The following is a 27,582-nucleotide window of genomic DNA, read 5'->3' on the forward strand; positions in this document are numbered from 1 at the left end:
AAAAGGAAGGATAAAAAATGTGTTAGTTAGAAGTGAAAAATATGGCCAGGCTAACAATGGCCCATAGGTTCCGGGTTTGCTTCCGTCTGAGTTTTTGTTATTGGAGGAAGGCTCAGACTCGCCATTGCGAGGAGGAGCAGCATCACTTGCATGCTGTAAAACTCTGATTAGCCTTTCTGGAATCCAAACTGGAGTCTGTTGATCCTGTGGGAAAATACAAACAGATCCTCAGACCCAATGAAGGACTGGATCCGGTCCTTTCCAACAACCTGTCAGGATATCTTTCCATTTTGCCCATACTTGAGGAGTATTATGGGGATTATAATGTCGATCAGCTGCAGAATAGCCGTCCCTATCCAGAGTTAAGAAATTTAGAATGAAAAGAACTAAATTAAGTTTATCTTTAGGAGACTTGTAGGAGGCTCCTATTCCCCCTTTTTGTTTATTTAGACAATTTTTTAAAGTAAGATGTGCTCTTTCCACAATGCCCTGTCCCTGAGGATTATAGGGGATGCCAGTGACTGATTGGATGTTAAATGTTTGTAAAAACAACCGGAAGCTTTTGGAAGTATAAGCAGGACCATTATCTGTTTTAATAACTTTAGGTATGCCCCAGCCAGCAAATGCTTGTAGGCAGTGTTGAATGACATCTTTTACCTTTTCTCCAGAATGAGCGGAAGCCATAATGACCCCTGAAGCAGTGTCTACTGACACATGTACATACTTAACAGTACCAAATTCAGAAATATGGGTTACATCCATCTGCCAAATATGACCAGGCAGCAGTCCCCTGGGGTTAACTCCAAAGGATTGTACTGGGATTAAAGGAGCACAATGTTGACAATTTTTTACTATTTGTCGAGCCATACATTTAGATATAGGAAATTTTCTGCTCAAAGTAGTGGAATTTACATGAAATTTTTCATGAAAGAGTTTTGCTTGTTCCTCTATGGAAAAAACAAAAATTGATTTGGTGGCCATATCTACCAAGTCATTAGCATTGGCCAAAGGTCCTGGTAAATTAGAATGAGCTCTAATATGTCCTACATAGAATAGATGTTTACGCTGTAGGATAAGGTTTTGTAGCGTAGTAAAATAAGTAGCTACCGTGGACATGGAAGAAATATGGGGTACCGTTTCAAGAACCTGTAAAGCGTTAACGATATATAAGCTATCGGATAGAAGGTTGAATGGCTGATTATCTGCTAATTTAAAGGCTACTATTACAGCTGCAAGTTCAGTAACCTGTGGGGAGTTGGGTGGAACTATTATGGTGTGAAGTTGTTTACTGATAAGTACTGCACCTACTCCATTTTTGGAGCCATCAGTAAAAATGGTTACACAGTCTTTAAGAGGCTGGACACTAGTCACTTTTGGAAAAACTATGGGAGTATTTTTACAGAATTGAATCCAGGGATGTTGGGGATAATGGTTATCAAACTGAGCTGAAGTGGAACAATATAATACTGACCAATCATCATCATTATTAATTAGCCATTTAATTTGCTGAGTGGAATAAGGAGTTATAATAATAGACGGATGGATTCCAAAAACAGTAATGCAAGATTCTATTCCCTTGAATATTACCTGAGCAATAGCTTGGGGATATGATTGCAATGTTTTAGCCGGAGAGCTAGGGAGATTTATACTTTACAGAGGTCCTCCTTGCCAAACTATGCCAAAAGGGGTATGCTTCTCTGAGATTATGATTAAACTTAATGGTTGAGTAGGATCACAACGATCAACGTAACACTGCTGAAGTCTATTCTCTACTAGTTGTAAGGATATCCGTGCTTCAGGAGTAAGTTTCCTAGGGGAATTCAAGTCAGGATTACCTTTTAATATATCAAATAAAGGTTTTAATTCCCCTGTGGATAATTTTAAATAGGATCTGATCCAGTTAATGTCACCTAAGAGTTTCTGAAAATCGTTCAAGGTATTCAATTGATCTGTCCTGATGGTCAACCTTGTTGGTCTGACTGTAGTAGCAGTGAGCCTTGTACCCAGATATTCTTGGATCTCCTCTAATTGTAATTTTTCAGGGGCTATCGTTAGTCCTCTCTTTTCTAATGCTTGAGTTATAAATTGTAATGCTTCTAACAAAACTTCTTTTTCTGGATGGCAAATAAGTATGTCATCCATATAATGATAAATCAACAATCTCTTAAACTTTTGTCTAGTAGTTGTTAACGCTTTATCTACGTATATTTGACATATAGTAGGACTGTTAGCCATACCTTGAGGCAACACGGTCCATTCGAATCTCTGGTCAGGCTGAGTGTGATTAAGAGAGGGCAAAGTAAAAGCAAATCTCCAACAATCATTTTTGTGTAAGGGTATAGAGAAAAAGCAATCTTTTAAATCCAGAATAATAGTAGGCCAATTTTTTGGTAGTGCAGTGACAAGAGGGAGTCCACATTGGATGGGTCCCATAGGGTACATTTGTTCGTTTATGGCTCTTAAATCATGTAATAACCTCCATTTTCCTGATTTTTTCTTTGTTAAGAATATTGGAGTATTCCAAGGAGAAGTAGAATGTTGTAAGTGACCTGCTTGTACCTGCTCTTGTACTAACTTATGAGCTGCCTCTAGCTTCTCTTTTGTTAGGGGCCACTGTGGAATCCAGCGAGGCTTATCATCTTTCCATATTATAGGGATTGATGGTTTATCAGTGGCCCCTAGGAAAAACCCAATCCATGAGAATCATTTTTTGGTGGAAGTAAAGGCAGTGGTTGGGTAGATCCTTGACTATGTCTTCCTAATCCTTTTTTATCATCATAGTTCATATTTTGTAACATATTTCTTACAGGAGTCCCTTGGTAAGTCTGATCAGTGGTGAGTTTCATATCCATTTGCTGCAGGACGTCTCGTCCCCATAGGCTAATAGGAACATTACAGACATATGGCTGAAATATTCCTGTGTGTCCCTCTGTATCTTTCCATGATAATGAGGAAGCACTTTGATTGGGGCTCTCTGCTACTCCTAAGCCTCTCAAGCTCTGAGCTGCTGTGATCAATGGCCAGTGCTTTGGCCAGACCATTGCGCTAATAATACTTTTGTCTGCTCCCGTATCTAATAAACCTGTAAATTCCATATTTCCCACTTTTAATTTTAGGAGGGGCCTCTGTCCCATATCCATAGTAAGGTTTATTAAAGTGGTTCCTGTTGATCCAAAACCTCCTTGTCTTTTATTTGTATTTTTACTGGGCCACAAAGAATGTCGACTGGGCAATATAAGCATTTGTGCAATGCGATCCCCTGGAGAGATGACCGTAATTCCTCTTGGTGAAGAGACCAAGGCTTTTATTTGTCCAGTGAAATCAGGATCAATAACCCCTGGGTGTACTATAAGTCCTTTTAGTGTTGAGGAACCTCTACCTAGTAATAGTCCTACACTGTTCTGTGGGATTTTTTCATGCCAATCAGTATCAATCATCTGCACCCCCATATCTGGGGTTAATATGAGTCTGGAGGTGGCACAGATGTCCAATCCTGCACTCCCTGAGGTGGCCCTGCGCTCCCCTTCTCTGTGGGAGGATACCACCGTCGGGGAACTTGTTGAATTACCCCGTATATTTGTTGCGGGCCCCAGGGAGGGCCCTGTCTCCCGTTTTTTTGAAGTTTAGGATTCAACCCTAGGAAATTATCCTCCCTATCTCTAATAGGCTGACAGGCACTATTCCAATGACTTCCTCTTCTGCATCTTGGACATAGCCCAGGTCCGGTTCCCAGGTTATTCTTTGTATAGATGTTCCCACCCCGGGCAAAGGGTGGCCTTTTGTTTGGACAAGTGGCTTTTAGATGTCCCTTCTGTCCGCACACAAAACACGATCCTAAAGACTCTTTATTAGTTCTTGAAGGGAACCTCCCCTGGGCTTGTGCAAATGCGGCAGACAACAAGGTGGTTTGTCTGTCTATGACTGCTACAAAAGCACTGCTCTGCGCCGAAGTATCATTTACATCTCTACACACTTTTAAGTCGGCGGACAAGTCTTTGTTTCTCCATGGTCTTATGGCCTCCCTACACCACCTGTTAGCTTGTTCGTAAGCCAACTGTTTTACTAGGGGCATGGCTTGCTCTGCATCTCCGAAGATGCGTGATGCTGTTTGAATTAGCCTATCGACAAAATCCGCATAGGGCTCACTATTCCCTTGAGTTACCTTTGACAACTGGCCCTGCAAATCTCCTGCTCCTTGTAATGTTTTCCAGGCCTTGGTTGCAGCCACGGCAATTTGTGCATAGACTGCTGGATGATAATTAAGCTGTGCCTGAAGGGTTTCATAAGGTCCTACGCCCATAAGCATGTCCCTATCGACTTGGGGATTCCCCGCTGCTGCATTTCGGCGGGCGGTATCCGTAGATATTTCTTGCCATGATGTTTTCCACATAAGGTACTGTCCCCCAGACAGAGCAGCCCTAGCAAGATTAGTCCAGTCCTGGGGCACTAAGTTTAATGATGTCAAGGTATCTACTAAGGCTATAGTAAAAGCTGACTGAGGACCATATGTGTTAACTGCTTCTTTTAACTGTTTCACTATTTTAAAGTCTAAGGGTTGGTGGAATCTTTGATTTTGAGCATCCTCAAAAACAGGATATGCTACAGATCCAAGATGACTCCATTCTGAGCGTAACCTAAAACTGGACGCTTCATGAGGGGGTTCCCTATTTATGGGAGGTGCACTAGGCAACACGGGCACCAGAGGGGGCTTTTTATCTAGTCTTAATCTTTGTACTCTTTTTTCCAGTTCCTCTCCTGATAATTCCCCCTCCGATAGTTCCTCATCTGAATTAGTTCCTTTTTCTGAATTTTGAGAAAAATATGAACGTTCCTCTTTCATTTCTTCCAAAACCTGTCTTCCTTCAGCTAAAGGCTCGGTGAGTGAAGGTTTTTTGTTTTTATCTTGCAGACAGGATTTAATAAGAGACCAAATAGCCATAGTGCCTACTGGCAAAGGGTTTTGCCTATCTGCTATACGAAGGTCCTTCCCCAGCTGTTCCCACTGTAGGGTATTCAAAAGGCCCTCATCCAAAAACCAAGGGGAAATCCTTTCCACAGTATCAAGAAATACTTTAGCTGTTTTTTCCTTTAATGGCGTTCCATGGTTTTTTAATAGCTCCCTGAGGGGTTGCTGCATTCTGAATTTAGACGTTTCAGACCCCATTGTTACTAATTTGAATAGCTTTAATTATGGCAGTTACAAAATCAAACAGTGGCCTAGCTGCCAGGAGCAACGAGATTACTGAAAGGAAAACTATCAAGTGTGCATTAGAATTTTTATAGCAGCTTTTCACGTACTACCTACACCCTAATTGGACCGCTTCAAACGTGTTTCTACTTTCACTTTAATTGGACCGCGTTCCACGCGTCAGGACCGCTGATGGCGTATCCCGATACCTTTTAACCAGACCGCATTCCGCGTGTCCCCAGGACCGCTGATGGCATATCCTGATACCCTTTAACCCGCGTTCCACGCGTCAGGACCGCTGGTGGCGCATCCCGATACCTTTCAACCGGACTGCATTCCGCGTGTCCCCAGGACCGCTGATGGTGCATCCTGACACCCTTTAACTTTTTTATAACCGGTTTAACTTGTATATATAAAAAAGATTTTTTAGGTATCTTACCTTGTTTTCTTTATAAGGCCTTCATCTTCCCGGGTTTCGGCACCAGTTATCGCGCTCCCTCTGGCCGCAGAGAGAGACATGACAAATGTCTGAAGTTTTGGAAGTTTATTATGCACAGTCCCTCTCCTACACTTCTCTTACTCCCAGCTTCCGCGCCCTCCCAGCTTCTCTTCTCTCAGCTTCTTCTTACTCCCAGCTTCCGCGCCCTCCCAGCTTCTCTTCTCTCGGCTTCTTCTTACTCCCAGCTTCCGCACACTCCCAGCTTCTCTTCTCTCAGCTTCTTCTTACTCCCAGCTTCCGCGCACTCCCAGCTTCCAGCTCAGCTTCAGCCTTCGCCCCCCTACTCTCCCACCCACCAGGCTTATATACACTTCAACCAATCAGGGGAGAGTACACGAGGTAAACGCGGACAGCTGCAAGCATAGGATAGGTACACGAGGGGGGCATGCTCTAATCACATCGTTAACTAGCCAATCATTGGAATTCGCTGGTTGCTTACTGTACAGCTGGCCGCCCTCGGCTCAGCGTCAGGCGCCATCTTGACCATGCCCAAGGCTGGGGGTCCCGGAAACCCTGACACAGCATCCCTTCAAAAATTCCTCCCTGGGTAGTTGGTGTGCCAGGCACTCTCAGTGACAAGTTAACTCCCCACCCTAGCTCAGCACAGGTTGTTGGGGCTATGTTCTCCAAGCTTCGGCAGCTCACACTACCCTATGCAGAAGCCAAGTCATAGAGTCTGCTTCCTTAGTGTTTCCTTCCAGGAAAAGTTACCACCAGACAGGGTGGGTTGTAGCACAAAACACTTGGATTCTTTACAGTGACTCTTAACTAAAACCAGAGAATATATAACAGGTCTGTTTTATCCCAAAATTTCTTGACGGGATAGCTTAGTACGACTCCCTTGTGCACAACCTGATTCTGTTCCTCTTGTGATGACATTCTTTGTTTATCATATAAATATCTTCCAAGCTTTTCCCAGACCTTTCTCAAAGTGCAAGTAGGACATATGTGTTCTCTGCCCCTGATTGCTGTTTACTTCATCTGATCTTTCATATCACAATATCATTAACATGAGGAGGAGAACCACAGCCAAGACAACCAGTCAGTGGTATATGCACAGCTGAGCATCAACTGGACCTTCTGTTCCATTTAATCAAACTATGTTCTTGGCTCAATTCATACTTGTCATTACTAGAATATAAATGGTAAGCTGTCTTATCATCACCCTGATAGCCTGTGTGTTTACTTTTAACCAGTGACTTAACCCATTGCATTCTTGCATGAAATGCATTTTATTTCAAATTTTATTACTTCAAACACTTCTTTCAACCTGGCTAGGGCACTGCCACTGGGATGAATCACCTCTAAACATTACTCCTGTTGTCATATCCCCTCATTTTAAATTCAGATTCCTGGGTTGCCCCAGTCCAACCCCAGTTGTGTCCTAGGAGTAAGAATATGTGCTTGTTAGCTTCTGTAATGAAAGGTGGGGACTTGGAATTACCCTCCCACTCTAATGACATCCAAAAGGAATCAGTGTTCTATTGATAATGGTAACAGACTCTGAGAAGACAAATAAAGGGGGGCAAAATCCACAAATGCTACTCTCAGGAAGAGGTGATGCTAGAATTCTCATGTAATTAAAGTTGTACTGTTAAATTAGCTATGGACCTTGATAATGATTTCATTTCCTTGAAAAAATGAAGAATAATTGATTATCAGAGTGGAGGTAACAATAAGTAGGATAAAGTGTCCATATCCTCATATTTCATGATATCCAGGGAAGTGAGGACGGACATAATCAGAATTGTACCTCACACTTGAATAAAGCAGTTTCCATTTTTTTATGAGGGAACTCTCTGGGTGGCATAGTCAATAGAAAGATCTCCAGAGAAACTAGGGCATGGTTGCCTAGCATACCAAATAGCCATGAACAAATAGCACTCGCAGCAAGTTTCTGAGTGGATGGATAGAGCCAACCTAAGACACCTATTATTACAGATCATTCAACTTAAGTCCAGAGAAAGAGGTTGCAGGCACAGACAGCATAGCTAGCTCTTGAATATTTAAAAACAAAACAAAACAAAAAAACAGTTTAACAGCATTTCAAATTAAGGATCAACAAATATGCCACCTACTGTATACCATACTGGAAATACAGAAGTGAGTTTTTCTCCAGAACTTATCATTAGCATCATCTAATCATAACATCTTTGTCCATGGAGTTGCCATGGGGAAGTTCTTTTAAGACTGTGTAAAAGCTGACTGATTATAAGGATCAGTTGGCTGGGAAGTTATTCATGAAAGAGAAATACTTTAAGGTCAGTAGTAAAAAAGAAAAAAAACATTCTCTTAGTATATTTTGTGCTGCTATAACAGGATACCTGAGACTAAGAAATTAATACAAAGAAAAATGTATTGGCTCACAATTCTGAAGACTGGGGAGTCCAAAGGCATGGCACTAACATCTGGCTAGGACTTTCTTATAACATCAGTCCTCAGTGAAGGTGGAAGGTGGAGGGTGAGGGGGCAAAGAAGAAGTCAAGGACAAGAAAGACAGTGAGCAAGAGGCATCCAAACTCATTCTTGTAACAGGAATCCAGTTCCAGAAAAACAAAACCACTCCCACAGTAATTACATTAATCCATTCCTGGGCCAGGTCCTCTCAAGACCAAAACACCTCCCATTATCCCTACTTCCCAACACCTTTGCATTAGGGAATCGGGTTTCCAACTTTGGGAGACACATTCGATCCACAGCACCCATGGAGGGTGTTGCTAGGCAAAAAACTCAGCTATATCCAAAGTAATTGCCTCATGAGGTTTCTTGTTTCCTTCAAACAAAAAAGTTTCCAGAGAGCAGGAGTGGTAGAAGAGGAGTCCTGTATGTAGGATTTGAAAGTACGCAGGGCCCAAAAGAATCCAGAAGCAGGGCCCAAAAGAATCCAGAAGCAGTTGGACATGGTAGTGGATGCCTGTAATCTCAGCTACTCAGAAGTCTTAGGCTGGAGGATAGCAAGTTTGAGGTCAGCTTGGGCAAGTTAGTAAAATAGAATTTCATAAAATAGGGGCTGGGAGTATAGTTCAGAGGCAGAGCACAACCTAGTATGCATGAGTCTCTGGGTATAATTCCTAGCATCGTAAAATAAAACAAAACAAAAAGAATCCAGAAACAAGAGTATATATTATAGATTTGTTTCATGTGTGCTTTGAAAAGGGAAGCCAGGAATGGAATAAAAAAAAAAAAAGTACAATTTTTAGTGTCTCTCTTGAGACTCCCCCAGAGAGACACTCTAATAATAATGGGGATAAATAGAAGTCCCAAGGGAAGATAAGAACCCAAGGATATAACACCTATTGTGTCTTTATCATCAGAGTAGTTTCTATACCCAATTATTATCTTCGGAGGATTTTACACTTTATCGATTTATTTGTATTTCTTTTAAAAATGTTTTTAGTTGTAGACAGATGCAATACCTTTATTTGTTTATTTTTTATGTGGTGCTGAGGATCGAACCCAGTGCCTCACAAGTACCTCACAAGCAAGTGCCTCACAAGCAAGTGCTCCACTGCTGAGCTACAACCCCAGCCCGATTTATTTCTATTTTTAAATACAAAATAATTATAGCATTTGCTCTTACTTTCACTTTTCCCAAGTTTTTCCCAGTGTAGACTCTAAAAATGTTACAGAGCAGTGCAATGGTAGAATAGAAGGGAATTACACCTCTAAATAATTTTTCAAGGTAAATATATTAGAATATAATTTTGTTTGTTACAGTCAGAAAATGTTCTTAAGGTTTTTGTCTTCATCTTTTGTCCAGAACTATAAGACCTGTTTTTCTTATGCTGTTGGAAAACCAGGAGACTTAAGTCAACCATACGAGATTATAAACAGTTCTAATAATAATCACATATATTGGCCCATGAGCCACTCCGGAATGTATGTATTTCGTGTGAAGATCCTGGACCCAAACTACAGGTGAATATGAATGTTTTATTGCAATAGTTTTAGTATTGGTTCCTCAACATTAAATTTTTGTTTTCTTGATTTAATTTGATTGCCATCTAAAGATTCAATTGTTGTTATTCTTGCTAGTTCTATATTTGCCTTTTCACTTTGTAGCAATCACATTCAACATTGCATGGAAACGGGAGATTTTATGCTGAACATTAACTACATCGCTCCATTTGAAATTACATTCTAAATATTATGTCCCACTGCCATGATTGATCTGAACATAAGATAAGCTGCAATCCTAGTCACTTAGTGAAGGTACACATGCAAACCAAATGAGGTTAAATCAAAGGAAATTCAGAATAAATTTTTCAAATATAATCATTTTTACTGTTAACACACAATTGTAATTCAGAAATGGGAAACATTAATGCTATTTTGAGCAGTAGAAGAAAACTTTCTGGAGAACATGAAATAGGTGGAGCAGCCCGTATCCAAAATGTTTTGGACCAGAGGTGTTTCATATTTCTGATTTTTTTCAGATTCTGAAATATTTGCATATACATGAGAAAATCTTGGTGATAACACCCAAGTTTAACTAGGAAAGTAATTTACATTTCACATATACCTGTATGCGTTAGCTGAACCATAATTTTATGTAATGCTTGTATTGGACCATTGTTGGGTTTTTGTTGTGGTTGTTTGTTTGTTTTTTTAATGAATAATGGTTTATTGTAAAGGATATTACAAAGGATACAGATGAAGAAATCACAAGGGCAAGGCACATAGGAACAGGTGCGGAATTTCCATGCCTGTCTGGGTACATCAGCCTCCAGGAACCTCCCCATGTTTGGAAACTCTCTAAACTCTGTGCTTTGGGACTTTTATAAAGGCTTCATTACATAGGCGTAATTTATTAAATCCTTAGGTAATGGGTGTTATTTATCTTTGGGGGAGATATTGACATAAGTGCTCTGACTTTAAATTTGAGGAGTATGTTAGTCAGATTTTCACCTCTGTGACCAAAATACCTGACAAAAACAACTTAGAGGGGGAATTTTTTTTTTTTTTTTTTTAATGGACGTTGATTTCAGAGGTCTCAGTCCATAGTTGGCTGACACTCTTACTCTGGACCTGAGATAAGATGGAGCATCATGGCAGAAGGGCATGGTACAGGAAAGTTGCTCACCTCATGGTATCAGGGAAGCAGAGAGAGGGCAAGAGGAGCCAGGTACAAGATACAAACCCCAAAGTCATGCCCCCCAGTGACCCACTTCCTCCAGCCCCACCCACCTGCCCATAGTTACCACCCAGTTAGTCCATTCAAATTATTAATCCATCAATTGGATTAATCCACTGATTAGGTTACATAATAAATTTAACCTCCTTTATTAACACAGGAGTTTGGGGGGACACCTCATATCCAAAAATAACAAGAGGGCAATGAACTATGTAAGGAAAGTTATACTATAAATGGTTTAAAATTCTAATTTGAGCCTAGAGTTGGAAAGAAAGAGCTAATGACAAAAAGTTGAAAATACAAACGTGGTTATCTTCTATAGTGATTCCATGAGCAGATCATAAAGAGAGAAGAGTTTGAGGAGATACACATAGTTAAGGAATTGGGGGTAATAAGAAAAGGGACAGAGCAGTAAGCTGTTCAAGTAAAAGAAAAATATGTAGAGAAAAAAAATAGAAAGCTAATAGGAAAACACAGTAAAATTGGGTATTCGGTTGTGATTCTAACAGTTTTGGCAGAGACCTCAAAGTCAATTTCTCCCATATTCTAAAATCATAATCATCAAGGCAGGACTTGACAAGAGGGACATCCCAAAACTGGTTCCTTCCCCCAGTAACCTCCAATATATTTCAAAGACTGGGAGTTCATAAGGAAGGCTAATAGGATTCCCCTGGAGAGAGTTTTCTGAGTGCTGTGCCTCCTTCCTGCATGTGGATGCTCCCCACAAATAAAGTAGGCCTCAGAGAACCAGTCAGGGAACCTAGCAAGGGTCTCTTGGTTTGTGGATAGGGAAACGAGGACTACTTTTGACTATGATCAAGAAGTTTTGAAGCCAACAGGCTCCCTATAGGTACACTGACAATAGGGAGGCTAAAGAGTGAAATGGGGCTCTCACCAAAGGTGGGGGGTAAGTGTACACTTTCAATGGGTTCAAATATGCACGCCATTAAAGGAAATTAGACTTTGCCAGGCATGTTGGTGTGTACCTTAAGTCCCAGTTACTCTGAAAGCTGAGGCAGGAGAATCACTTGAACCCAGGAGTTTGAGACCAGCCTGGGCAACAGGCTGGACTTGAGTCATCATGAAAGGGACCCACCCCTGCCTACCCTAAAGGGTTAGGTGACCCCAAAAGAATAATGTAGGGAGAAAAAGACACAGGAATCCATTAATCGATGGGTGATTGGTAAATAGAGAAGGCATCACCTCACCTGACTCCTGGACTTCCCAGTTACAAGATCAAAGTGCGTGAAGAACCCAGTCTATGTGTTAAAAATTAGAATGCTAGCTCTCTCCTCTCAAAAGAAAAAACTAATATTTGAGCATTCAATACCTAAGGACTTTTGTCCAAGAAAATAGCCACATAAAATTTTGATCCTCTCCTCCATATGTTCAACTCTAGGAGGTTTGGAAAATAGCAAGTGGGAAAGGAAGTTTAGTGATAAAAACAAAATGAATGATCATACCCCTCTGTTCAATGCTTACCTCCTGAGTGTGATTCAGACCCAAACTTTGGGAAGGAAGAATTTTTTAATGTTTGAAGACTAAAGCTATGTAAGTAGACTGGAATAGACTTTTCATCACCTGGAAAATTTATATTACCTGGAAATTGAGAACATTTATTCATATCTTAAATCTGAGATCTGCCCAATATTTTATCCAGGATAAGGAAGAACAATTCCACTGAGAGTTTGTTCAAAGGAATAATGATGAGATAGAATCAAGTTTCTATTTTTACTCTACAAAGTTTAATAAATGAGTTACACCAAGATATGGCAACATCCTAGGGGGAAATTATAATTTAAAATGATCTCATAGTGGACCAAAAATAAAATTTTAATAAATGTGAAAACATAATTTTATAGGGCACAATTTAAGTTGGAAACTAAAAGGTATAAATAGGCTTCTATTTTTAGCAATATGACAGATTTGGTGTTCAGAGAAAACTTTTTCTGTATATTAGACCAAAAATGTAGAACAAAACTTAAAATGCATATATTTTTTTAAAATAAATGATCAGGTTAGTAGGAAACTAAGGGAACTTCTTGAAGGCCAGAAATTTTTTAAAAAGCAAAAATCCACTGAATCCCATTGATGTTATCTGAAGATACCATTCTATCCTCAAGGGTTATTTGCCTGTCCCCAGTGTCCCGGATCATAAGGCCACAAGTGTAGACAAGAGACCAAATTTGGACCCCTTTCAGAAAGTCAGAGTAGATCAGAGAACTTGTGGTTTTGAAGGGTAAAATCCTTAGGGGAAGATGTTGATGTTCCTGAAACAACATGTCTCCAGATAGAAAAAAAAGGTTAACTACAAATCTATACTCAGTAGATTTGAGGCTGGATTTCGCATTAGCTGAGTAATAATCTGCCAAAATTTTAAAGTGGTCCCAGCTTGTTTGTGCCTTCAATATGCTCAGCAGAAACAAATGTATGTTCCCTTCATAAGAATGCACTTTAAATGCAAAGCTCAAAGAATTCCCAGAGGAAAAGGTGTAATGAATGAAATGCACAAGAATAGAAGAAACCATGAACAAGTGAAAGGAACCATCAACAAAACAAACTCACAAAAAGCCTCCAATATTTGATTTATTACACACAGAAAACAAAATACCTATACTTCGATTTTGAAATTTTAAAGAAAATTTTGAAAGTGTGATGAAAGAATAAGAAATTCCCCAAACTGATCAGAAGACTTAGAAAAGGAACAGAGAAAACTTTTAGAAATGAAAAAATAATCAGCATGACTTACATCTCACAAGATTAAGCAAGAGACTGTATCCAGCTGGTGAGAAAATAAGTGAACTGAAAGAGCTAAACAAATGTCCACTACAGTCCATGTCGCAATTTACTTGTCCAAAAACCTCAACTTCAGAGGACAATAAAAACAACTCTTATCACAATCCTTATCCATACATGCCTGGGGTTTTAAGTGAAATAGTGACAGATCCCATTCCCAATTCTATCATTCTGATTCTCAAACTCTTGTATTCTCAAACTCTTGTGGGAGGAATACCATCATATCTTGATCATTGGCTGAGTATTATGTCATCATAGAACTCCCCAACCTCACAGGTGACCTTTTATGCTTGTTTTATAACTTCAATCACAATTTATTACCCAAACTAGAGCACTCTGAGAGTAAAGTGAAGTTTTATTAATATTTATACCAGAGTGAGTATAAATACTCCTAGGTAATGAGCAAATAAGAAAGGGAAACCTTGAATATTCATGCCAATACTATTCTGTGAGGCCCGTGAATTCTGTGCCTATCCGCCCTCTGCTGCCTTTTCTACAAAATTAGTTCCTTAAAAGTAATCTTGTGTGGGATAACATGACAATATATATGACTCTGGGTGTGTGTGTGTGTGTGTGTGTGTGTGTGTGTGTGGTGTTGCAGGAAGAAGTTACATAGAAAAGGCAAATTCAAATCCCAAAAATGTCATAGGAAGAATGAATCATTGCCCCCTCCATGATACAATCAACCTGCCACCAGGTGGCTGTCTGATGCCTCTAGATTAATATAGAAGGATTAAGGTTGGTCTGTGCTGCAGGCAAATATGATACTTTGTGGTGATAGTGTTCAGATTAGCATGGGTAAGGGAAAATCCTTGCTGATGAAGCCATCCTAGGCACCATGGCCACATTGTTTATGAACCCACTGAGCAAGCATCTGAGTACTTAGGGAAAAAGGCAAACTACATGGTAACCAGATGACAAAGTAAGAGCCTCCTCTCTAGTGAAGGTCTTCTGATAAACATTTACATGAGGCCCAAATATTCTAACACTCTAGTCTCATACCAAAAAGTTTGCGTATACATCTTTTCCTAAAATTTCTTGTTTCTGCTAAGTCCTGGTCAGATATTCAAACATTTAGCCCCTGTTCATGATTATGCCACAGGCTATTTATCCTTCTAGGAAAAGTGGAAAATGCATCCTACTTGAAGTTCTTTACACGAGGGGCTTCCTCTTCTCCCATTGTGCTTCAAACTGTTCCTGAATGGAGCTTCAGTGCCATAGCTGTCCACACTGCAATTCAGAGCAATCTGTAAATCTTTCTTATATTTTTTCTTTACAGTCATGAACAATAGGCCATCTCTAGGCCAACTGGAGCTATGAATTGACTATTCATGCATGTCCTCTCAAGACCAAATCAGTTCATATCATTTGCACTTACTGATGGAGTTTGGCTGAGGAGTTCTGACTTTATGGTGTTAGAGATAACTCTGAATAGACAATAGGAAGCCCAGGTTTCATGGTCACCTGGTGTTATGTGGTCAGAAGTTCAATTTCTACCAAGGCCCTGGCCATAAGCTGTTTCTTAGAAGAAGTATTACTTTAAAAAGAATGCTTGCGTTTCCTTCAAAAATAGAGGCATCTGCTAATATTCCCTATCAGAACTTCACAATCATATAGGTTCCTAATCTGCCAGAGACACATCAAGCACCTCGAGATCTGTTAGGTCATAAGAATAGGACTGTTTACATAAGCTGGACCATTAGGAAAGTCTCTCTTTGCCCAGGATCCCAATCTGGCAGATCGTCAGGTCCTTCTGCATATTCAGAGAAACACATCAAAATGTAGTATATGTTATCTCCAAACTCCAAAGTGAGCCTTCTGCCCAAAAATGTACAATTCTTTCCTGTGGTAGGGAGTACTAGGAATAGCAATCTGCTTTTTACTCTCAAAGGTATATCATGCCGCACACTATTCGTGGAATCTGTTTCCCTTATCTTACCAATTTATCTACAGTGTCTGCTACATCCTGCTCACCAGGTCTTGAATCATCAACATAGCAGACTAGCATGATATCCTATGAGATGATGATAAAAATAAACTCCTCTATGACAGGATCATCAAGCAGATGTAGTCCTGAAGTAAGAAGAAATGAGTATTAGTGTATTTCCCAGGAGGTCTTTTCTACCTATTGGGTGAGTGGACAAAAGGTTGAGGGAATATTTTATCAAACAAATGACTGCTTATTAGATGCTGGAAGCTGTTTCAATTTGTTTCAGTGATGAGACTACATTGGGGAATGGCCACTATTGATCTCATGATAATCTTCTATCAACTCCCTCAAACCATCAATCTTCTGAATAGTTCAGCCAGATTATTTATATTGAGATATTTTAAGCATTGCAGGTCAGTTTCCCCGGAAAGAGAATGTTGAGATGAAGATTGGCATGTGGGAAGTTTACATAAGCTGGACCATTAGGAAAGGCTCTCTTTGCCCAGGATCCCACTCTGGCAGATCGTCAGGTCCTTCTGCAAACCTTTATGAAATTGGCATCTTTGGGGGAGTAATGGAAGTAAAATTGGGAGGAGGAAGAAGTGAGCAGAACTGCAGTCCCAGTAAAGCCCTTAACTGGTTTCACAGCAGCACTGGAGCTGGGTGACCCTGTAGAATTGTTTCAAATTGGGAAAAAGGGAGAAGACCTTTACAACTCTAAATCGGTCACTCATTGAAATGGGCTCCCCACCCCACCCCACCTCACCGCACCCCACCCCCACGCGCAGGCGCACACACAGAATTTTGGCCTTGGTGGAGGCCAAGTCCTAAAGATGAACTCCACTGCTAAGCAGTAGTCTGGGTAGCTCAGGAAATGAGTACTTCAGCCTTGAAAGAGTAGAATTGCAATGACCCATGAGCACCATGCACTACCTAGTAACTGGCATCCCTATATCCTTCAATATCAATTCTCTGCAATTCTGCTAGGAATGTAGCATTGATCTTCATGTTTGCTTTTCAGTCTCACCCTTCCTATCATAATAGCTCTTTTCCATTATTTCAGAATTCAGAATGAGAATTCTACCAGATACTTTAGTAGATCTTTTCCAATGATACATTCAGGAATAAAGAAACAATAGAGGACGAGTACCACTGGACCTAATACACAGTGAACTTAGTCAAAACCACATCCACCATGCATCTTCCTTAAGTCCACATTCTGATCGATGGAACACAGAAGCTTCTGGAATCTTTAGGGATTTGTGCTAGTTCACAGTCACTGTCAAAATAAAAAACTGTGTTAGATATTTCCCCTTTCCCCATGTACATTTGCCCTGGGGAAAACTAACAGAAAGACTTTTAGAGCAGATGCACAGGTTGTTGTTGTCTTCCTCAAGGATTCCCATCCATTCAGGGAATTCTAGATATGTCATCAGACTCAGGTGTGGAAATTAAACAAAGGTATGTGAGCTTGTAAGGTCTCTGTGTATCAGTTTTACTTTCATTATAGAAACCAAGAAGAACTTTGAGAGGTCAGTCCAAGAGGTACCCAAATCAACTATCCATATCCAAGGATTCATCCAAGTCTACTAGTTTTTGAATAGTTTTAAAACCTCACTTTCACCAATGGTAGCCATGTCTCCTTCAACTCTAGTTACTGAGTCCATTTGGATCCCTTCATTCTTTATGAAATTAAGGAGTCCATTTCAATGATATTGTCTCCTTCCTGATACTTCACCCTAAGAACAGACTCATGAAACATTGTTTTCAAATGCTGGTGTTTCTGACATTGATGTAGTTCTCAATGTTGTGGTAAACAGAGCCTCTTCTCTCTGGGCCTGAATTCAGGGTAGATAAGTAAATTCTCTTCAACACTTCTCTTTCCCCATATCTTTAAATTTATTCCTATAAATTAAGGGATTTCTGGCATCTCAACTTATTTAAAAGACCAATTTTCTCTTTGTCCTATCAATTTCTGAGAAGAATGTTGAAGTCTCCAGCTACAATTAAGAATTTGTCAATTTCTCCTTTTAGTTCTACCAGTTTCCGTTTTGTGCATTTTGAAGCTTTGCTTCAGGTAACTATACGTTTAGATTATTATATCTTCTTAATCACTATGTAATGGCCCCTTTTCATCCCTTCCTTGTTCTAATCAAAGTGGAATGCAGAACTAAGCAAATGCAAATTCCTTAGTCTCTTTGAGCTATTTGTCAGATGGGGCAATAATACCTATCTTACTGTGTTCTTATAAGTAAATTAAGCACCTGGCAGAGTCCTAATGTTGCTGAACCACACAGCAGATACTCAGTAGAAATAAGCAACTTTATCTATCTTCTTCCACATGAAGATAAGTAAAATTATGTCATAAATATTTACTTAACTATAACCTACCTTATTCTAAGCAAGTATTAAATTTTGAAAGAGAATAGAATGTAACTTTAGAAATGATAATACCTTTCCATATATCAAGCCCCTAACACTCTCAGCTTCCTGGGGGAGTCAGCCTGCTTCAAGAGAATGTCGTGAGCTCCAGTGTCAGAAAAAACCGAATTCAAATCCCAGTCTGCACTGGACACAACAGTGCACTCCTATAATCCCAGCTACTCATTAGGCAGGAGGATCATCAAGTTCAGCAACTTAGCAAGTCCCTGTCTCAAAATAAAATAAAGAAGGGCGGTGGGGCTGGGGTTGTGGCTCAGTGGTAGAGTGCTTGCCTTGCACATGTGAGGCACTGGGTTCGATCCTCAGCACCACATAAAGATAAATAAGTAAATAAAAATATTGTGTACATCAACAACTAAAAAATATTAAAAAAAAAAAAAAAAAAAAAAAGAAGGGCAGAGATGTACCTTAGTGGGAGAGCACTTGCCTCGCATGCCTGAGGTCCTGGGTTCAATTCCTAGTAATAAAAAAACAAATTCCAGGTCTGCTCTTCAAACAACCGTACCAGTTTTTGCAAGTTGCTTTACCTATCTGAGCTTCAGTTTCCTCTTCTAAAAGAAAGGGTTGCCAGCTATACCACTCTTCAGTATTTATGCTAAAGAATTAAAATCAGTATACTATAGCGATATATGCACACCCATGTTTATAGCAGCACAACTCACTATGACCAAACTATAGAACCAGCCTAGGTGTTCATCAGTAGAGGAATGGATAAAGAAGTTTAAAGAAAAATGTAATTATGTCATTTGCAGGAAAAAAAAATGGATGGAACTTGAGCAAAATAAGTTAAACTCAGAAGGTCAAGGGACATATGCTTGCTTTCATATGTGGAAGCTAGAAAGGAAAAAGGAAAAAAAGGTGGGGGGTGATGGCATGAAAAGCAAAGGGGGAGATAAGTAGGATAGAGGAAAGGGACCAGGGGAGGGGGAGGGTGCCAAGGAATAATATTGGCCAAATTATATTGTTGAATTGCATGCATATACTAATACATAACAACAAATCCCGCCATTATGTACAAATATAATGCACCATTAAAAATGTGGAGTAAAATATAAATAAAATAAAAAGAAGGGTTGCTGTGAGGACCGACTAGGATAATGCATGTAAGCAGTTGGCATACTGCCTAGTCCACAATAGTCATTTTCAGTAAGTATTAATGCTTACTAAATGTTAACTTCTTATTACTTCTATCAATACTTATCATTCATTATTTTTAATATCATTATTACTGTTGCCTTTGGAACCTTGGTTAAAATTATGAATGCTGTCAAAGAGACAGTGAGGTTATGTTGTAGGGCTCTGAGGAATCTCAAAGAAACCTAAATGCGCAAATGGAAATATCATCACGGCTATTATAGAAATCTATCTTGTCCCTTGTCAAGAATGTGACACCTTAATCTTATAGTTAGAAGACCTGAAAAACTCCATAAAAGAATTCAGCAAAATAGAATACAAAACCAACACCCATAAATCAATTGCATTCCTATACTCCAACAATTAATCAGCTGAAAAAGAAATTATTAAAACTATCCTATTCACAATAGCCTCAAAACAAAACAACCCTGGGAATCAATCTAATGAAAGAGGTGAAGGACCTCTACAATGAAAAAAACTAGAGAACCCTAAAGAAATTAACTGAAGAGCTTTGAAAATGGAAAGACCTCCATTTTCTTGGATAGGCAGAATTAATATTGTTGAAATGGCCATACTACCAAAAGCACTATACAAATGCAGTGCAATTCCCATTAAAATTCCAATGACATTCTTCATAGAAAGAGATAAAGCAGTCATGGAATTCATTTGGAAAACTAAGAGGCTCACAATAGCCAAAGCGATCCTTAATAAGAAAAGTGAAGCAGGGGGCATCACAATATCAAACCTTAAATTATACTAAAGAGCTACAGTAACAAAAATAGCATGGTATTGGCACCAAAACAGGCATGAAGACCAATGGAATAGAATAGATGATACAGAGACAAACCACATAAATACAGTTATCTCATACTTGGCAAAGGTGCCAAAACCTACATTGGAGAAAAGATAGCCACTTTAAGAAATGGTGCTGGGAAAACTAGAAATACATATGCAGTAGAATGAAACTTAACCCCTATTTTTCACCCTGCACAAAACTCAAAGTGGATCAAAGAACTAGGAATTAGATCAGAAACCCTGAACCTACTGGGAGAAAATGTAGGCCCAACACTCCAATATATCCATTCAGGAATTGACTTCCTTAACAAGACTCCTAAAGCACAAGAAGTAAGATAAAAAATCAATAAATGGGACAGCATCAAATTTAAAAGCTTCTTCACAACAAAGGAAATAATTAAGAGCCTGAAAAACGAGCCTAAAGAATGGGAAAAAAAATCATTGTCACCTGCTCCTCAGGGCATTAATTTCCAGAGTACATAAAGAACTAAAAAAACTGCCAAGCATGGTGGCACACACCTGTAATCCCAGTGGCTCAAGAGGCTGAGGTAGAAGGATCATGAGTTCAAAGCCAGCCTCAGCAACTTAGCAAGACCCTAAGCAACTCAGCAAGATCCTGTCTATAAATAAAATATTTAAAAATGACTGGGAAAGTGGTTCAGTAGTTAATCACCCCCGGGTTTAATCCCTGGTACCAAAAAAAAAAAAAAAAGCCACTCGAAAAACTTAACACCAAAAACAAATAACCCAATCAATAAATGGGCAAAGGGACTTAACAGACCCTTCTCAAAAGAAGAAATATAAAGGGTCAACAAATATGTGAAAAAATGTTCAACATCTCTAGCAATTAGAGAAATGCAAATTAAAACTATACTGAGATTTCATCTCACTCCAATCAGAATGGCAATGATCAAGAATACAGGTAATAAAAAATGTTGGCAAGGATGTGGGGACAAGGGTACACTCATACATTGTCAGTGGGACTGCAAATTGGTACAACCACTCTGGAAAGCAGTACTGAGATTCCTCAAAAAATTAGGAAACACCATTTGACCCAGATGTCCTACTCCTTGGTATATATCCAAAGGATTTAAAATCACCCTACTACAGTGACACAGTCACATCAATGTTTATGGCAGCACAATTCACAATAGCTAAGCTATGGAGCCAACCTAGGTGCCCTTCAACAGATGAATAGATGAAGAAAATGTGGTACATATACACAATGAAATTACTACTCAGCCATAAAGAAGAATGGAGTTATGGCATTTGCCAGTAAATGGATGGAACTGGAGAATATCATGCTAAGTGATAAAAACCTAAAAAACAAAAGTCACATTCTTTCTCTGATATGTGGAAGCTAACCCACAATAAGGTGGGACAAGGGGAAGATTAGAAGTTCAGTGGAATAGACAAAAGGGAATGAGGGAAGGGAAGAGGGATGGGAAAATGAAAGACAGTGGAATGAATCTGACATGACTTTTCTATGTACATATATGAATATACCACAGTCAATTTCACCATCATGCACATCTACAAGAAATAAATTTTAAAATAATAATAATAACTATGGGTAAATGGCAGAAAGATTGATCAATAGAGGAAGGGAAATGGAGGTGAAAAGGGAAGGGGAGGAAGAAGTAATAAGTCTAAATTAGAAACAGATATGTTCCATGCTTTTATAATCACGTCAAAATGGATTCTGTTGTCATGTATAATGAAAAAATTAATTAAAAAAAGAATATGACACCTTAACTAAGAATATATATGATTTGATTATTATTACAGAAATGTGGAGGAGGTTTTAAATATATTGCATTTAATTTACTCTTTAATATTATTTTTCTGATTTGCAGTTTCTGTAATCTAATGGCTATATTTGCAATAGAGACCTATGGAGCGATTCCCAGGTAAGGAGAGGCTTTAATGAAGGAATTTCTAAAAGATATGAGTAGTGGTAAAAAGGAAGGGCACCTCAATATTTCCCGAAACAGTCTGTGCAATCACTTGTTGGATCCCCAGCTTAAATTTAAAATATCATGTGACATGTAGAACTTAATTCTAAAAACAAACCAATAAACAAAAAACTCAAATGAAGTGTTCACTACAATCAGTAGCTTTTATAAATCTATACTTAGATTTTTTTTTTGTTCTCTGTCTTCCCAAGTGACAGATTTACTATTTTCCTAAAGTACTAATATTTCTGCCCTTTACAAGATTTTCTAAAAACAGTGTGTGTACCATGAATACAACAGGAAGGAATTCCTGTTATTACACCCAGTGTCCCCTTTCTCCTTCCGCCCCATTCAACAGCTCCTGCCTTCCTATTAGACATGTCCCTCAACTCCACCTACTTGGCAGATGGTAAAATGCTGAGGTGGAGATGGTGCCACTGACCATCATTCTGATGCATTCAGGAAACAACTAGCAAAGGCATGTGCCTGGCCTCATTTCCAGTTCCATTGGAGGACACAGTAAAATGTCATGATATTTAAGTTAGGACATTAAATGACTTTGTTTCTGTCCTAGATCTGGTATTGTGGGGGGGGGGGGAGTTGTTTTTGTTTGTTGTTTGTTTTTTGGTTTCTGTCAAAGGTTAAATAAAAGTAGAAGACAGGGTCTGGTGGTATATCTCAGTGCAGAGGATTTGCCCAGCATGTACAAGGCCCTGGATTCAATCCCCAGCGTACAAAAAAAGTAGAAGCTATTCATGGCCTACTTTCAGCATTACCAATGGCTCAGTGTTTCATTGCTGAGGGAGGTTATTGGTATGAATAATCTGCAAATGAGATAAAACAGGTGTTGTTTCTCAGTTAACTTTGGGAAACACATAACTGTTCTCTTCCTCGTCACATTGGCGCATTCGATTTAGCTGAATATGAAACTCTTTTTTTTTTTTTTGTGGTGCTGGGGATTGAGATTTAGCTGAATATGAAGAGTGGTAGTTCATCCAACTTCTGTTCCTCTTCTGAGGGAGTCGAGGGAGGGAGGGAGGAGAGGAGAAAGAATAAAGGCAACCCATTTGCCCCAGCTCTCACCTACAAGCAGCCAGGACATACAGGTGTGGCATAGGGAATGGTCCACTAGGTTAGTAACTACAGTTTAGCCTCTGTTAACATCTGAACCCTGAAGGATACCAGAGGCAGACAGGGGTCAGCTGGTGGGGAATGTCTTCCAGTACGAGAGCCCTTTCCATGAGCATTCGTAGGAGGCAGAGAGCAGCACTTCTGCACTTCCCCAATTTTTCTATTCTACCCTCTGAAATTGCCACCACTGAACTAGTCTCAACTGTCCTCTGAGTCCTCCCTCTATCCCCTTAGGTGAAACCAGGCTTCTCCTGAGGATACTGCCTCATCTCCAACCCTCCTTTGTAACACTATTTTCTTACATTCTCTCTGTACCTCAGGGACTAATTAGCACTTCCAAATCATTATACTGGTTCTTATAAAAATGCAGAAAATGTCAAAATAAACACACACTGATCTTTGAGGTTCATGGTATCTGTTATAGCCCCTGCTGTCCCTGTCCTTGTTGCTATGTTCTCCCTAAATTCTCCTTCTCATCAATAACTGGCCCTGCCCTCTATAGTGAACCCCACCATCAGTGTCTACATGACCAACCTGCCCAACATCATGACCTTTCCTCATGCTTGGTGACCTCCTCCTCTACTGCACTTCAGCTGTACGCTTCCATAGTCCCACCGCGGACACTGTCATTACTCATAACTATTCTGCTTCCTAAAGCATCGTTCTAGATATCAGATTTTAGACATGTCCAAAAGTGAATTCATGATCTTACCACCCACTCTCCTACCCAATTATTTGTCCCACCTTACAATTGATCCATCTGGGTCATCACACACAGTCCTATGGATTGTCCTTGTGCAGCTCCAAGAGGATCCATTCATATTCCTATGATGTTGATTGTACGCTCTGTGGTGGTGTGGTGACCCTGTTTTCCAATGTTCCCTCTCCCAGGAAACAGTCTATGTAAGTTTACAAATAAAAAACAAAAACCATAAACCTAGCATTCATATTCAAACCTCCATTAGCTCCCATTCATTTAATCTCCTAAGTAGGCCTTGAATAGATCCACTTCTTACTAACCATCATCACTACCATTATCTCTGAAATAGACTACTAACCAAACTCACCTTGTCCACTCCTACTTTTTTTTCTAATTCAGTTTCCTCATTGGAGCCAGAATAATATTTTCCAAATATTAATTTCAATAACATTGAACACATTGTCTTTCCATAGAAGTAAAATTCCTCCACATGGTCTAGAAGGCCTCTCTCAACCTAGCCCCTAACTACTATTCCTTATCTTGGATCATGTCCTCACTTAGCTCCAGACCCATCAAACTTCTTTAACTTTATCAGCTTCACTTCTATTTATTCTTCAGATTTTGGGGATAATTATCTTTTCCCCCAAAAGGCATTTCTGGATCTCATTTACCATGTTAAATCCTACCACAATGAGGTTTCTTTGCACTATATATCTCTCCTTCTTAGTTCTTTATCACAATTGCAGTTTTAGATTTAGTTTCTCATTGGTCAATTGATTATGTCCCCACTAAAATGGACATGGGGCTTGTGTCTATTTTTACTCATCATTGTCTTGCCAGCAACTTGCACAATGCCTGGAAGATATCAGATGGTTATATTATTTAGTTAAGGAAAAACATTCTCTAGAGCCAGATTACATTTATAGCCACAGATGAGAATGATCAGACTAAGGCAACTGTAAGGACTTACGGAAACTGTAACACTGATAACAAATAATTATGGTTTAAAAGGGAACCAAAAACTAACATCAGATACTAGGACACCAAATAGAAAGCAAATCCACTCTGATGGGAGGCACCCATGCAGAGTCCTGAGTGAAGAGTCAGATATCTGGCACCCAACTGAGAGTAACATCTAATAAGTGTTGTATTCACACACACACACACACACACACACACACACACCTGGTTGACCTTCAGATACCTTAAATTCAAAATTCCCCAAAGTAAACCAGCCATATTCACACACACAAAAGAAGTGCTCTAAGCTGGACATGGTAGAATGCAGCTATGGTCCCAGCTATTCAGGAGCCTGAGGCAAGGGGATCCCTTGGTTCAGGAGTTTGAGACCAGCCTCAGCAACTTAGCAAGACCCAGTTTCTTGAGAGAGTGAGTGAGAGAGAGAGAGAGAGAGAGAGAGAGAGAGAGAAAAGAAGAAGAAGAAGAAGAAGAAGAAGAAGAAGAAGAAGAAGAAGAAGAAGAAGAAGAAGAAGAAGAAGAGGAGGAAGAGGAGGAGCAGGAGCAGGAGGAGGAGGAGGAGGAGAGGGAAGGGGAGGAGAAAAGAGAGAAGTGCTCTTTCCTCTGAATCCTCTATCTGTGGATGGTGACACCATCCCCATGGAAACCTATCCCCAAACTTGGGCAACATCCTTTATTTATATTTCTCAAACACCACATCTTAAACCATCATGGAAATCAATCCAACTTAACTGCTAAACATGTCCATTCTCTCCATTTCTTCAGCCACTAATTAAGACCCTCATCATAACTTAACTGAATTATTACAAATATCTCATACTGGTTTTCCCTCCTTCACACTCAGGCTTCCCTTTTATCCATTCATCACACTACAATCAGAATCATCATCCTTCTAAAACATCAATCCTATGTCATACCTCTGAAATTCCCTCTTGCCTTTGCACTAAAATTCATGTTTTCTAGCTTGGGGTAAACTGTCTTTCTCATCTGACCCCTGCCTACTACCTATCTCTAACCACTCTACCCAGCACCTGAGTTCCAGGAAATTGAGCTACGGTCAGTTCCAGAACATTCCAGAAGTGATCTCAAAGTTTTCTCATGCTTCCATGGCCTTCCATATGCATCTCCCTTTGTTTGGAACACTGTTCCACCTTAGTCGCTTCCTCCACTCCCACGCCTACCCACACGTGTCCAGAATACCCTCCACCAGAGGACCTTCTGTGAGGCATTGCTCCCACAGAACTTCATGCTCTGTTTTGTCATACAGATCACACTACCTTCCTCCCTGGTCAGCCTCAAACACTTTAACACCTTGAGGATAGACACTATGTCTTATTGAACTTTGTTTTCAGTCACTGGCAAAGTAATTAGCTGTTCAAAAACTATTTGACTGAGTAAATTAACAGCAAAAGTGTGAATGACTTCTAATGACTTTTTGTTGTTGTTATTTCAGGCCAAGTTTCTATCTGGTTGCATCTATCCTCTTTGTCCTGATGCTACTGTTTTTCACTCTTCTAGTTCTGAGCTACTTCCAATATATGAGGATTTATAGATACTTTATTTATGAACCACTTAACAAACCTCTAGGAAAACAAAAGAAAAATTAGGAAAACTGTGTTTACTCTGATTATATGTACGTAGAAAGAATGTGTGTGCATATATATATATATATATATATATATATATATAAAGACAGAGTGTATGTTTCACCAAGAAATACTAAAAAATAGAAGCTAAAAATATTATCACACTCAAAATTTGAAAAATATTCTTAAATTACCCCTAAACAGAAATATTTTCATATATGTTGTATGTTATTAAATTAAAATCTTTGATGTGTTTATATTCATTTTAAAGATATTCTATATACTCATATCTTATATGGCATCTAAAAAATAAGTTTGTTATAATCCTTCCTAAGTATAAAGTAAATATTTGAAAAAATATAATTGTGTCATATTATTTTGCATAAAACTTCATATGAAACTTTATATGACTGTAATTAATGTAATATAATGTAATTAAGGACTTAATAAAAGTGTATGGACTAAAGTAATCTGTCTTAAGCATATTTCAGAAGTTTTTCTCATGGTACATTCATATATAAAATGTATAAAGTATTATAATGAAAATGAGGTAGCTGGTGCTCTGAGTTTTATTTCTAAGTTTTAACATTTGAATTCAATGCTTAATATAAACTTCTTAATTTGTCCAAATATTATTGTATTTGTATTTGTCAGGGTTGAACCACAGAAACAGAACCCGAAGGAGGTGTGTGTGTGTGTGTGTATGTGTGTGTGTGTGTGTGTGAATGCAAAGAGATTTATTGAAAAATAATTAGCTATGTGATTGTGGCTAGACAAGTCTGAAATCCACAGTATAGGCATTCAGGAATAGATCACAGGCAAGATGGAACCCCAAAGGCACAGACCAGTCCACAAATCAGGAATAAGATAGGGATACCTGCTACTCCTCTCTGTTTTGGAAGTTCTGACATTATAAGAGAAAAATATAATAACGAGTACAAACACTGTGGCAGGGTGGAATGATAAAATTCTCTTTAAATAACAAGATTATATACCTAAGAAAACCAAAATTCAAGTTTTTCCAAACCAGCAGATTGCTGAGAGACTACTGAGAACCATAGCAGTCAACAGCTAGGCAGAGGATCTGAGTGCCTCAGTGGTAGCTTACAAAGATCATCATTACCAGTAATGGAAGGGAAGACATATTGAACAGTAAACAAAAGACCTGGGAGTTGCAGAGTTTCAGAAATGTTTGAACACACAGCCAAGGCATGTATGTTATGGGAAAGTTGGAAGCTCCAGTATGGAAAACCTCTGATCCTAGTATCACTAAAACATTTAGTGTTCTCTCTCCTCTGCACTTCAGGGATGACT

At 39.2% G+C, this 27,582-nt stretch overlaps 1 protein-coding gene across 1 annotated transcript in view; it reads left to right on the forward strand.

The window, feature by feature from the left end:
- The window catches only part of Catspere (catsper channel auxiliary subunit epsilon), a 204,918-nt gene extending 178,629 nt beyond the window's left edge, over positions 1-26,289 (forward strand). The window contains exons 20-22 of the mRNA XM_047519946.1: positions 9,448-9,605; positions 21,775-21,828; positions 26,136-26,289. Of these exons, the coding sequence (XP_047375902.1) occupies positions 9,448-9,605; positions 21,775-21,828; positions 26,136-26,289 (366 nt within the window). The remainder of the gene's footprint in view (positions 1-9,447; positions 9,606-21,774; positions 21,829-26,135) is intronic.
- The last annotated feature ends 1,293 nt before the right edge of the window (positions 26,290-27,582 follow it).

This window comes from Sciurus carolinensis, chromosome 12 (genome assembly GCF_902686445.1).
Source record: "Sciurus carolinensis chromosome 12, mSciCar1.2, whole genome shotgun sequence".
Classification (NCBI taxonomy): Eukaryota; Metazoa; Chordata; class Mammalia; order Rodentia; family Sciuridae; genus Sciurus; species Sciurus carolinensis.